Source organism: Thalassophryne amazonica, chromosome 3 (genome assembly GCF_902500255.1).
Source record: "Thalassophryne amazonica chromosome 3, fThaAma1.1, whole genome shotgun sequence".
Classification (NCBI taxonomy): Eukaryota; Metazoa; Chordata; class Actinopteri; order Batrachoidiformes; family Batrachoididae; genus Thalassophryne; species Thalassophryne amazonica.
In genome coordinates, this window is record NC_047105.1 from 22457480 (window position 1) to 22470797 (window position 13318).

At 40.4% G+C, this 13318-nt stretch overlaps 1 protein-coding gene across 1 annotated transcript in view; it reads left to right on the top strand.

Moving 5' to 3' along the window:
- Positions 1 to 1086: 1086 nt before the first annotated feature.
- The window catches only part of mmp24 (matrix metallopeptidase 24), a 239811-nt gene continuing 227579 nt past the window's right edge, over positions 1087 to 13318 (top strand). Inside the window, exon 1 of the mRNA XM_034165909.1 lies at positions 1087 to 1273. Coding sequence (XP_034021800.1) covers positions 1124 to 1273 — 150 coding nt within the window. The 5' untranslated portion in view covers positions 1087 to 1123. The remainder of the gene's footprint in view (positions 1274 to 13318) is intronic.

Here is a 13318-nt window from a genome sequence, read left to right on the forward strand (position 1 = left end):
TCTCCTTTTCTCTGTCTCCCCCTCTCTCTCTCCTCCCCCCTCCCTTCTCTCCTCACCCTCTCTGTCCCTCTCTCTTCTCTCCCCCCTCTCTCTCTCCTCTCCTTTTCTCTCTCTCCCCCCTCACTCTCTCTCCCCCCTCTCTCTCTCCCCCCTCTCTTCTCTCCTCCCCCTCTCTCTCCCTCTCTCTTCTCTCCCCCCCTCTCTCTTCTCTCCTTTTCTCTCTCTCCCCCCCCTCTCTCTCTCCCCCCTCTCTTCTCTCCTCCCCCTCTCTCTTCTCTCCCCCCCTCTCTCTCTTCTCTCCTTTTCTCTCTCTCCCCCCTCACTCTCTCTCCCCCTCTCTCTCTCCCCCCTCTCTTCTCTCCTCCCCCTCTCTCCCTCTCTCTTCTCTCCCCCTCTCTCTCTTCTCTCCTTTTCTCTCTCTCCCCCCTCTCTTCTCTCCTCCCCCTCTCTCTTCTCTCCCCCCTCTCTCTCTTCTCTCCTTTTCTCTCTCTCCCCCCCTCACTCTCTCTCCCCCCTCTCTCTCTCCCCCCTCTCTTCTCTCCTCCCCCTCTCTCCCCCTCTCTTCTCTCCCCCCCTCTCTCTCTTCTCTCCTTTTCTCTCTCTCCCCCCTCACTCTCTCTCCCCCCTCTCTTCTCTCCTCCCCCTCTCTCTTCTCTCCCCCCTCTCTCTCTTCTCTCCTTTTCTCTCTCTCCCCCCTCACTCTCTCTCCCCCCCTCTCTCTCTCCCCCCTCTCTTCTCTCCTCCCCCTCTCTCCCTCTCTCTTCTCTCCCCCCTCTCTCTCTTCTCTCCTTTTCTCTCTCTCCCCCCTCACTCTCTCTCCCCCCTCTCTCTCTCCCCCCTCTCTTCTCTCCTCCCCCTCTCTCTTCTCTCCCCCCTCTCTCTCTTCTCTCCTTTTCTCTCTCTCCCCCCCTTTCCCTCAGCTCTTCCTCGGCTCTGCTGCGCGTGCGCACTGACTTGCTGTCAGGTGTCTGATGTTTTTTCTGTCTTTCGGTCTTTCAGACTCCGAGCGGACGGCGGTTGATGAAGTAGCGCTGCTCGGACTCTTTCCTCCGGTAAAACAAGAGGAGCAGGAGCCTGGAAATCACCGGCGGAAGGCGGCGGGGGGGATATCGGGGACTCGGCCATGGCGACGGGGGGAGGAGGCGGAGGAGGAGGCGGCGTGAGGCGGAGGAGGACGGCGGGGCTCCCGCGGTGGTGCTGGAAAACCTGCTACTTTCCCATTTTGTTCTGGGTGGTTTCGGTGTGCGGAGAAGAGAAGACGTTCATTGTGGAGGTAAAGACGCTGAACACGAACAGCCTCGTTTACAGAGAAGTGCTTCCTAACTCCCAAATCAACAACCACTCCTCCGTCCCTCACTCCTTGACTCCTTGACTCCTTTCACATCAGTTCCATCCTTTTAACACGGAGGTGGTGTGGAACCCCCCCCCGCCCAAAAAACACTCTTTTACATCGTTGTTAGAGTTTTTATAATGTGCTGTTAATCTATAATAACTACACGCTAAATAATTGAGCGAATAAACTGTAAAGTCGAGCTCCTAAATCGCATTTCAGACACGCAAAGTCTTTATGACTTAATGTCTTGTAATAATAAAGAATTTCATAATTCTTGCTTGTTATCTGGTAATTAGGTCTTAGCTCTTGATTATTCTAAATTAATATTTTGTAGCTGGATCTTGGTATCTGATAATTCTAAATTAATATCTCGTAATTAGGGCTTAGTATCTCATAATTATGACTTCATATCTTTTAAATATGACATAGTATCATAATTATCACTAAACATGACGTATTATCATAATTCTATCTCATCGTTACTACTTAGTCATTGTGACCTCATATCTCATTTATTTCTTAGTGTCTCAGTGTCTCTTAGTGAGGGACGGTGTCTCTCTTCACTTCCAATGTGAATAATCTGGGTTTTTTTTCTGCATGGTTGTTTAGATGCAGGGAATTTGTGCCAAACACCTTCACCTCTGAGCCGACATGACCTCGTATGGCTGCTTTAAATGCACCACCATGGGTGGAATGCAAAATTCCAGTTGTTAATAAAATAAAAATGCAAAAAAATGTCAATGCAACAGCACACTGAACAAAATGTGTTGGTGTCTACAGCGCGCTCAGTGTATTTCGTCACTCCTCCCTCAGCATTAAAGTGAAGCTGAGTGAATGTACTGCTTTCATGTGTGTTGAAGTGAACAAAGCACCTCCCGATTTCCCCCCTTCTTTCTCTTCACCGAGTCCAAATATAGCCTTCCTCCATAATTTATGGAAATGGCTGAGAGACAGAAAGAGAGAGAGAGAGAATGAAAAAGACGGACAGAGGCAAGTGGGTTTTTTTCTTATTTTTTTCTTTTTTTTTGTCTTTTTGGAACATGATGGCCAGTTATTGTCTCCAGGTCAGCTTTGGAAAACAGTAGCACAAATGCAGACAGATGTGCAGAGCAACTTCATTGTTGGCGCCATCATGCAATGCAAATTAATTGCATACTGTCAAAAGCTGCACGCTTCAACAGGTATAAGCAGAACGTCGCCTGCACAAAAACAAGATGCAGCGCAGACATGCGGTGCTTTGTTTGCTGTTGCTGAGTGTGCATAACTCCTCGTTTGGAGATATAGGTCAGGAGTGCAGGAGATGTTCACTCGTGGGAGCTGTGGCATGTTATTTAGTGATGTTTGTCTTGATAGTGACACTTTCATTCAGACAAAGGAAGCGCCTGCAACTGTGAACAGCACGGCTGCTAACTGCCTGCCGCCACATAAAAGGACAAGATGTCTTCACCGAGCCTGGTTTTCCCTGTGAAATCGAAATCCTGGCGCTATTGGGGCGCCATGCTAATGTGTCAAAATTCATGATCTCGTTAGAAAATGTTACAGATGTACTATGTGTGTGTGTGTGTGTGTATATATATATATATATATATATATGCCTTAAGTATAAGGCTGCAAGTAATGGCCGTTTTTAATTGTCCTTCAGTAGTTTTTATGAATGATCAAATAATTGTTTAGTGATAAACAGAAAATCTGGGGAAAAAAAAGCCAATTTTCCACAAAGGATTTCCACTTCCTTCTTTGGTCTCCCAGTAGTCCAAACTCTAAAATAGTAAAAACAAATACATAAATTGAATTAATGCTAATATTTGAGGACTTTTTTGAGTAATTAATTTAAAATAATTATTTGGTTATTTCTTATGTCAGTTGACTGATTGTTTCAGTTATGCTAATAATAAACAATATTCATGATTTCAACAAAATTGTGATTCCTTCACTATAGAAAGCACAGTGTGGGTAAAACAAAGTCTGAGCACAAACAAATGCTATTGCATGTATTAATGTGTGATTTACATTATAGCTGATTTAGATAATAGAGAATAACAATAGTCACTTGTGTGTTATTATGTGTATTGATTCCCCCTGCCCCCTAAGGTGTGGACATTGTAATTGATTTATGGTATACTACTGATGCCTTCAGCACAGATTACTTTGATTTAACCCCCTGTTGGTTTAGCCCTATCATTGAAATTCAATGTTCACGCTGTCTTATTACCGGCAAACCATATAAAGTCTAAGTTTCTTGGAACCAAGCAAACTTTTGACCTAGTTCTGGCAGACAACTTGCGACATACACACTAACATGCCTCATTCATAAAATTACAGCATACCTCCAACTATCAGGTGTGGCACAAACTGTCTGGATACAAGTGCAAACTCAAACAGCTGATAGAGTTAAAAAAAAAAAGTTTAATGAGCACAACAAGCAGGGGGTTGGTACACATGTGGTCCAGCAGCGAGGCAGAGGTAGCAGACAGGCAAGAGGGTGAGATGTAGTTCAGTAAACAGGCACAGGTAAAAAAAACACAGTGTATGGGCTATCAGAGGCTAGGCAAACTCGAGGTAAAAAACAAGGCAAAGTCAGTATACAGGCAGGCAAAAACAGGGCAAAACAGAGCAAGGTACGAAGGCTGGAAACTGACACAAAATGTGGGACTGTGAGGGCTTAAATAGGGAGCATGTTATTCAGAGTGTAATGAGGTGCAGGTTTGTGAAAGGCTCTGGAAGTGGACGTGACCGGGGAAGGCATTGATAAGTGCAAGAGAGGGCAGTGAGACAAAAGCAAAGCAAACTGGGGCCAGATAAATAAGTGACAGAAAAACCTGCGGTGCAAAACGTGACTTGCTCAACAAACAATAATTTACGTGAACAAAACAAAAGGGGAAAGACTAGGAAATAACGTCACTAATCTAAAAAGCGGGAAACGAGAAGATCAGTGATTATAATCGAAACTAAAACAGAACTAATACTGATTAAAGTATAAAAGTAAATGCAATAACCGATAATAAGATGGCAACATAAACTATAACTACAGTGAAAATAAATGAACAGAACGACAAAACCAGAGAGTGCAGAATAATGAAATAAATAAAGCAAAATACCTGATAAACAGAGAGTGCAATAAATAACAAATGGAACATAATCAGATACAAAACACTGAAGATAAATAACAACCAAAACCTGTGACTAAAGCATAATACAATAAATGTGATAAACAGAACTAAACTAATACTAAAGTAACTTAAGGGACCAAGAGTGAAAGAATATGATAAACAACTACATAAACTAAGGCAGAACAGCACAAATGGCAAAATGAGATACCCAGAAGATAAACAAAACCAATGATAAACTGAGCATGACCAAGAAGACATGACATGAATAAAACACTGATGGCTCAGAGCACGGAAGTGGAAAAGCATCCAGAACTATAACAACTGGCCCTAAAAGGCCAGATCATGACACCAACTAAATGACATTGTGTACATGACCTTCTAAATCACTCCCTCTAAATTGGGTGGGCTATTTGAGATGAAACAATTTTCCAGATCCCCCTCTGCCTGTCAGTGCTGGTGGCTGCCACTTTATTTGCTCATGTGCTCCCACCTCCACCCCTGCTTCCACCTGCATGCTTTGATTGGGGGACAAAATCTGTGTCTAATCAAAACTATGATTGCATATACGGTGCATCTAGAAAGTATTCACAGTGCTTCAATTTGTCCACATTTTGTTATGTTACAGCATTTTTCCAAATGGGATGAAATTCTTTTTTTTTTCCCCTCAAAATTCTACACACAACACCCCATAATGACAATGTGATATATATATATATATATATATATATATATGTATATATATATAATTTTTTTAGATTTTTGCAAATTTATTGTCAGTGATGCCGGTCACGCGTTACTCTAATCTGACCACTTTTTTTAATAACGAGTAATCTAACACGTTAATCTTTCCAAATCAGTAATCAGATTAAAATTGCTTCCCCAAGTCACTGTGCATTACTATTATTTTTGCATTGTGGATCGATAGCAGCATTAAACTTGGTCTGTGGGCAGGGGGTTGGGGTTCGGCTGAACTGCCCACTTTAAGCGAGGTGTGAGCTTTTCATCCACGGTTTTCTGCAGCAGCTCGTCCTCACCTCTTAAAGCACGGTGACAACAGCACACCTGCACTGAGCTTTACAAAGACATTTTTATGTTTTTTCCTCCTTTATTTAGAATTCTGAGCTGAGCCGCTCCATATCTGGTTGTTAAAAACAGCTGATCCTCCGCGACGCGTCAACAATAACACTATTTTCCACTCAAATGCACCTAAACTCTCTTTCTGAGGACCACATGATGTGAAAACGCAATAAAACTTTCTTACCTGTAAATCTGGTCATGTTTTCCGCATAAATAAATGTTATCCATTCTTTGTGCTCAACCACCAAAGCAGGGGTGAATCCAGATGGAATGGGGGCGTGGGGCAAGGATGTGCCCCCCCCCACAACACCCCTAGATTAAAGGTCCAGTTTTGAAGCCTTTTTTTACTACAACTACTAATACTACTTATAATAATAATAATAATTTCGACAAGTAAAATGTTTAGAGAGAATTTAAATGTTAGAAAAATGTTAGAAAGAATTTAATAGTTACATTTATAAACAATGTAGGCTAGAAATTGCAAGTTTTACTGTTACAGTGCTGTCAACAGTAAAATATGAGATCAAGAAAGAGGTCTCTATTTTACTTTTTATAAAACAAGTATTTATTTTCATTGAAGTCAAGAAAGGGTGACTACAAGTATAAAGTGAGTTTTGGCTAAACAAGTATCATTGTCATGTTGAGGTGGCAGAGGGTTGTTGACAGCCGGGGAAAGTAACTAAAAAGTAACTAGTAATCTAACTTAGTTACTTTTACAACTGAGTAATCAGTAAAGTAACTAAGTTACTTTTTCAAGGAGTAATCAGTAATTGGATTACTTTTTCAAAGTAACTGTGGCAACAGTGTTTATTGTAAATAAAATGCTGAGAAATCACGCGTACATAAGTATTCACAGCCTTTGCCATGGAGCTCAAAACTGAGCTCAGGTGCATCCTGTTTCCACTGATCATCCTTGAGATGTTTCTACAGCTAAATTGGAGTCCACCTGGGGTAAATTCACTTGATTGGACATGATTTGGAAAGACACACACCTGTCGACATATAAGGTCCCACAGTTGACAGTGCATGTCAGAGCACAAACCAAGCATGAAGTTCAAGGAATTGTCTGGAGACCTCTGAGACAGGATTGTCTCAAGTACAAATCTGGGGAAGGGTACAGAAACATATCTGCTGCTTTGAATGTCCCAATGAGCACAGTGGCCTCCATCATCTGTAAATGGAAGAAGTTTGGATCCACCAGGACTCTTCCTAGAGGTGGCCGTCCATCTAAACCGAGCGATTGGGGGAGAAGGGCCTTAATCAGGGAGGTGAAGAAGAACCCGATAGTCACTCTGTCAGAGCTCCAGCATTCCTCTGTGGAGAGAGAACCTTCCAGAAGGACAACCATCTCTGCAGCAACCCACCAATCAGACCTGTATGGTAGAGTGGCCAAACAGAAGCCACTCCTTAGTAAAAGGCACATGGCGGCCCACCTGAAGTTTACCAGAACCGCCTGAAGGATTTTCAGACCATGAGAAACAAAATTCTCTGGTCTGATGAGACAGAGATTGAACTCTGCTGTGAATGCCAGGCATGGGTACAGCTAACCGATCTACCGATCTAACCGAGCTAATCGATAACTGGTAAACAGCTAACTGAAAAGTTATCTTTTTTAACGCTATACCGATAAACTGCCTAAAAACTTTTCAGAAGCTACGGATAACCGATAACTTTAAATTTTAATTTAATTTAAAGGATGGGTATTGATAAGGGTATTGATTTTATCGATTTCGATGCCATTATCGATCCGATTCCTTATCGATTCCTCTTGTGAATTTTCTGTGTACTAAAAGTAGGCTTTACAGGTTTTCTATATCAACAACATTTTTATTGAGTCTTAAAGTAAATAAATATGAAATTGGTTACTGGATCCTTGATCTCTGGACATAAATTAAAAATAAACAAAATCTGTAGTTTTTGTCAAAAGCATTTCCTTTCAGACATTTTGGCATGAATGTCTCTCCATACCTCTGAGCTGAGCTCAGCCGGCTGCTGCATGTCAGCGCAGGACGTCTCATTTTGGGAGGAAAAATACATTTTGATCGATTGCAGTTTGCATTGCAACATTTGGAAAGAGGTGTCATTTGATTTAAACGGCGTTTCGCTTTGAATTTATTAATTCTGACTGGACTCTATCGTTCTAACTTGACTCGTCAGAGAGCCGCGCAGCGTTTGGAGGTGTGTGAACAGAACGGAGGACGATTCTCGTTTCTTTCAGCATCCATTTTGGTGAGAAAAAAACCCCCAACTTTCCTTATTCAAATTCATTCCAATAGCGTTCTGCTCTTACTAGGATGCAGCAGTTTTCTAGCTTAGCAGATAGTTCTGGAGGAAATCACTGAAGAAATTAAAAAAATTGAAAATATGGTTTGACGGAAACAAATTGTCATTAAACTTGACTAAAACAGGGATGAAGTGGAGGTGTAAGAGTCACTCGGTGTTCACAGGAAACAGTTATTTATTTCTATATTTATTTATTTACTTATTTATTTATTTATATTCATTGTTAGTTGTTTTATATTTTCTGTTGTGTTTTTAATCAAGTTATTTTTTGTCTCTTTCTTTAAAATTTTATTGTAGCATTATTAGTTATTATTACTATTATTGTTGTTGGTATTATTATTATTATTAATATATAAACAAAAATAAATGTAAATAATATTACAATTTGTAATACATTTGACTCTTTTATGACAACAAATGCTGAGCCATTAATTATTATACAGAAAACAAATGCACACAAATGTGCTGAAATGCGAACAGCTTATTGCTAACTTTAACATTGAAAACGCCATAGACATACTAACGCATTAGCATCGGTCCCGTTTTTAACAGTGATGGGCACAGATAACCAAAAAATTAACTTCGATAACAGATAATCAGATAACTGAAAAGTTATCTTTGATAAAGATAAAACAATAAACCACCCAAAAATGTATCGGAAGTTACAGATAACCGATAAATTCCAATATTACTTCTGACACATCTACAACTAGTAGTAGAACAAATTTAATAGCTTATAATAATAAAAATAAAAACAGACCACAACAATGAGACCACACTTTTCTTTCAACATTCTGCCCCTGCTGGAAGCTCTTGTTTACTACAGAGCTCCCAGCACAGACACGCTCCGAGAGCAGCCATAAAGCCAACTCTCTATCAATTACGACGCTCCGGTCAGGCGCAGGTCTTGAAAAATAAAGTCATGCTGACTTATGGTTTTGATTATAAATAACATTAATACCGATAGAATAACTCCATTAATGTCAATTATGTCATTTGTACAAAGTTAAAATATAACATATATCTTTTAATGTTGAATAATGCACTAATTCTGAGGTTTTGTAACAAACAGACAGATCGCAAATGATTCTGGGTAAAAGTGCCTCTTTTTGGAGCGAGGCGGAGGGGAAGGCGAAGGGCTACAAATCCCTCCGTTTGGAGGGGTTGGCGGAGCTTACTGCTGTCTCTGAAAAAACAAACATGGCGCCAAAAGAGCCGCACAAATGAAGCGACTTTCATTACAAATTACACTGTTTAGAAAGTTATAACTTGCCAAAAAACTTTACAGGCAGTTGTCTATGACAGCAGCGTGTCTGCTGCTGGTTGCATGTTGCGTATGTTGTCGTTCTGAAGAATATCGTAACGTCGCTCGTGCACTGCGTTATAATGCATATACACACGAACGCTACGATAAGACACTTTTATATCTCACAACAGAGAAAATCATAAAGTGTAAGCACGTTAATTTGTATGTTCATAAATCTTTGGATAATATCAATCCCTGCTGTTGGATTTCAAGGTCTGTAACGTGTGTGTATTTTGTAAACAAACGGAGCCCTGAACACACTCATCTAATAAGCTTTCAGGCAGAAAATGAAAAGTTTCATCAATGGGAATAAGTTGGAAAATATATACACACATGTATATGTGTAACACATAACCTGACGTCCTAATAGACATATTATTTGTCAAGGAAATTTCTAAAGGAAATAAGGCTGGATGCAAAAAATGGGAGAATTTGAAAAAGAAATAAGGTTGTAATTCCATTAAAAAAGTGAAACTTGTATAATGTATACATTCATTGCACACAAAAAAAGCCATTTGCAAAGCCAAAAAGTTGATTTGACCATCATCTGACATAACTGGGGTCAAAATAAATAGAACACTGCTATCTACTGGTTCCCACACGCTTAGTGAACACTACTGACCAGTAGATGGCAGTAGAGGCCTTGAAAACAAAATTCCAGATACAGTAATCCCTGTCTGCTACATTTAAAATGCGTGGAATTTAACAAACGCAAATAAAACCAACATCTATAAACGCAGAGAATATATTCAAGAGAGTTTTAGGCACTAGAGTTTAATGCTGTTGTCTGTGGAGCCTGAACAGAGTGTCTGAAATGCATTTGTCCTGTCGTGATGTACTGAGATTACATCATCCTACCCAAAATGCATTGCGGGTCACAGGATGTGCTCACAAAACCTTAAAAATTAGCACATTAAAACTAAAACATATATCTGATATTTTCACTTAATAAAACTTCAGACATGACAGTAATTTTAAATAACTTGTCCAAAATTTGCTTGGTTAAAATTTGAACCATAAATTAAAAACGTATGCCTCTGGATGACTTAGGTGATATCGGCAGCCTATTGGTATGGTGTTAAAATAATTTTTTTTTCTTTTGGGGCTGTTTCTCTTTTGTTTGCAGAGGATTGAGATGGCTTTTATACAAGCGGCTCTCTTCTGTTAGCAAAGGTTATAGTTACAAAATTTTTAACAGGTGAGTGCTAAACTAATTTTAAAAATGCTTGTCGCTGTTCAGCTTTGTTTATTTTGTTTATCGATTTAAAAGTTATCAGACAAAGATTAATTGGAAGATAATTGGTCCGATAATGGTTTTTAAAGTTATCTAAAAAGATAATCCGATAAAGAAAACATTATCTTCGATAATTATCTGTTATCGGATTATCGGAAGTGTGCCCACCACTGGTTTTTAAGTTATAAAATACATCTATCAACTGTTTCAGAAGACCATAACAGGTTGGTTTAACATAAAAACAGATAAATATTACTCACACACATATGCTTTTTGGGGTTTTAGTGGGGAAAATTACGATAAAGCGAAATAAAACAAAGAACCAATGAAGCAGCGGGTTGTATCAATGCTTCATTGCTTCAAGCTTCAAAGAAGAGCTGTGCTGCAGAAACAGTTCATTACAGACCCTGCAGGGGTTCTGTAATCAACGTAGAGACATGATCATTTTCCCAAGAAACACCCCCAAAAACCACGGCCGCTCTGAGTGACTGATAAGGGAATCGTTAAGCAAAAAGGCTATTGATGTCTGTGGATCCAGTCATTTCTCAACGATACCCGAAAAGAACCGGTTCTCGATACCCAACCCTAATCATGATTGAGGGAAAGATGAACGCAGCAAAGTACAGAGACATTCTGGATGAAAACCTGCTCCAGAGCGCTCTTGCCCTCAGACTCCCTATTGTGGTCTTGCACCAGTTGGGCATGTTGCAGTGTCAAAAACATCATAAATGTTATGTTGTTGTTTTATTTGTTTTCCACCTGGGGCACTCCAGCTCCTGCCCATATTATAGAAATAAACAGATCTATAAACACTTTCATGCAAAGTGGAATAATTGTGTTCAAGAGAAAATACAGGAATCTATTAAGCGATAAAGTTTTCATCTCCTAAAAATAACTTCATGAGTGATAATATTAAAATATATTCTTTAGTTTTCATGTTGTTTGATCTGTGTTTTGTTTAAAACATGTTTAAATCATGTCATTGTAATGTCTTTTTAATAGCTTCTGCTGTGAAGTCGTGGTGGGCCAATCAGACTGCATTGAGTCTCACATTTTTGCAGCCTTCAGTTTTCATTGTGTTTGCAGTGTTGCCACTGCAGGAAGCAGCTAATTGTTTTCTCTAATGTCCTAAATGGAACCCGGGTTTCTTCCATCAACACTCCACCACAAAGACGTGGCGATGCTGAAAATGTCTTTCAGACAAAAGGATGGCGACGGTTGCTCTTAATCTTCATTAAGACTAATTATTTAATGCATCGTTCTTATTGATTCCAGATTTAATCTGGAAATGGTTCACTGTCGGCCCGGTTGTGTGTGCCGTCAGATATGTGCTGATACGGTCATGTAACTTGTAGGATAATAGTGACGAGACAGTTGCTTCTTTTTTTTCATGCAAATGAGTGACTTTGTTTGTGCCGTGTTTTTCTCCTTCCAACCTGTGTCTGATGGCAGACGTGCACTTTGTCCTTTTGTGTTTCAGATGGTGCGTGCACACGCTGCTGGCTTTACATCACAACTCTGCGGTGGAGATATTATTCTAAGTTTGGTTTCAGAGGTTTCTGTGTAGGCTCTCAGTTGTCCAGGTGGTTTCCATAGTAGAGAAGCTTGAATCTTCGACTGGACTGGGTTGCTTGACGTGAGGACGTTTCGCTTCAAATCACAGAAGCTTCCTCAGCTAAAATTCTTGCTCTGGTAGTCTGACTTCTGTCTTGACTCTTGTAGAGAAGAATAAACCAGAAGCCAACAAAAGCTGGAGTTTTTTAACCTAACCAGACCCCACCTACCGAGAGACTGACTGCTATAGGCTAGTGGCTAAACAATAGCTCTAATTAGCACCTATTGTGCTCTAGTTAGCACTCTCCTAATGACAGGACGGAAGCCTCCCCCGATGGCTCCCTTGACGACTCTCTCCTGATGACATGAATGACTCATTTACAATGTGGTACTCAGGTCAAAGCAGTTTCAGTCTTTTGTTCATGGTAATGAGTCATTCACCTCATCAGGAGAGAGTCGTCAAGGGAGCCATCAGGGGAGGCTTCCATCCTGTAATTAGGAGAGTGCTAACTAGCGCACAATAGGTGCTAATTAGAGCTATTGTTTAGTCACTAGCCTATAGCAGTCAGTCTCTCGGTAGGTGGGGTCTGGTTAAGTTAAAAAACTCCAGCTTTTGTTGGCTTCTGGTTTATTCTTCTCTACAAGAGTCAAGACAGAAGTCAGACTACCAGAGCAAGAATTTTAGCTGAGGAAGCTTCTGTGATTTGAAGCGAAACGTCCTCACGTCAAGCAACCCAGTCCAGTCGAAGATTCAAGCTTCTCTACTTTGGTTTCAGAGGGTCGTATCTGTGCATGTTTTCTGCTAAGATGCACAAAAACATGGTTTGATCCTTTGATAAAATGTTGTTTATTTGCTTTGCTTTGTGATGTGTGTTGAAGTTTCAAATAAGCTTTGATATTTTTCATTGTGAGAGGGCACTGTAACTTAAAGTCTTTTATGTCTTCTCAGCTGCAGGGATTTACAGCGATCTTTGAAATGCAGAATGTTATTTTTGGCTCTGTGTGATGAGGAGCTGGACTACCAGTATGTAGACCGTGGTTCCAGTTGAGGTCCGTGTTCCAGGCTACCTGTCCCAGTCCACCCAGCTGTAAATGGGTGCCACCCATGGCTGGGGAAGGAACCTGAGATGGACGGACGTCCCTACACTTGGGGTGGGTGGTACACTGAAGGGTACTTCCTGGGGTAAAATCTCAGTGTCTGACAAGACAAAAAATATCTTGTGGATAAATGTAAGTGAGACTGTGAAAGTAGTTAAAGTAATCAGCAAGAAAGGGGTGAAGATTAATTCAGTTCTTTATTTGTTTAATTTGTATTCTTGGCTTTTCACTGCCCTCCAGGGGAAAAGGGTCTTTGTGCTTTTCTACATACATTTTAGTGTGACTGTGGATCATTATTGTCATTTATCGACTTTAAAGTAACT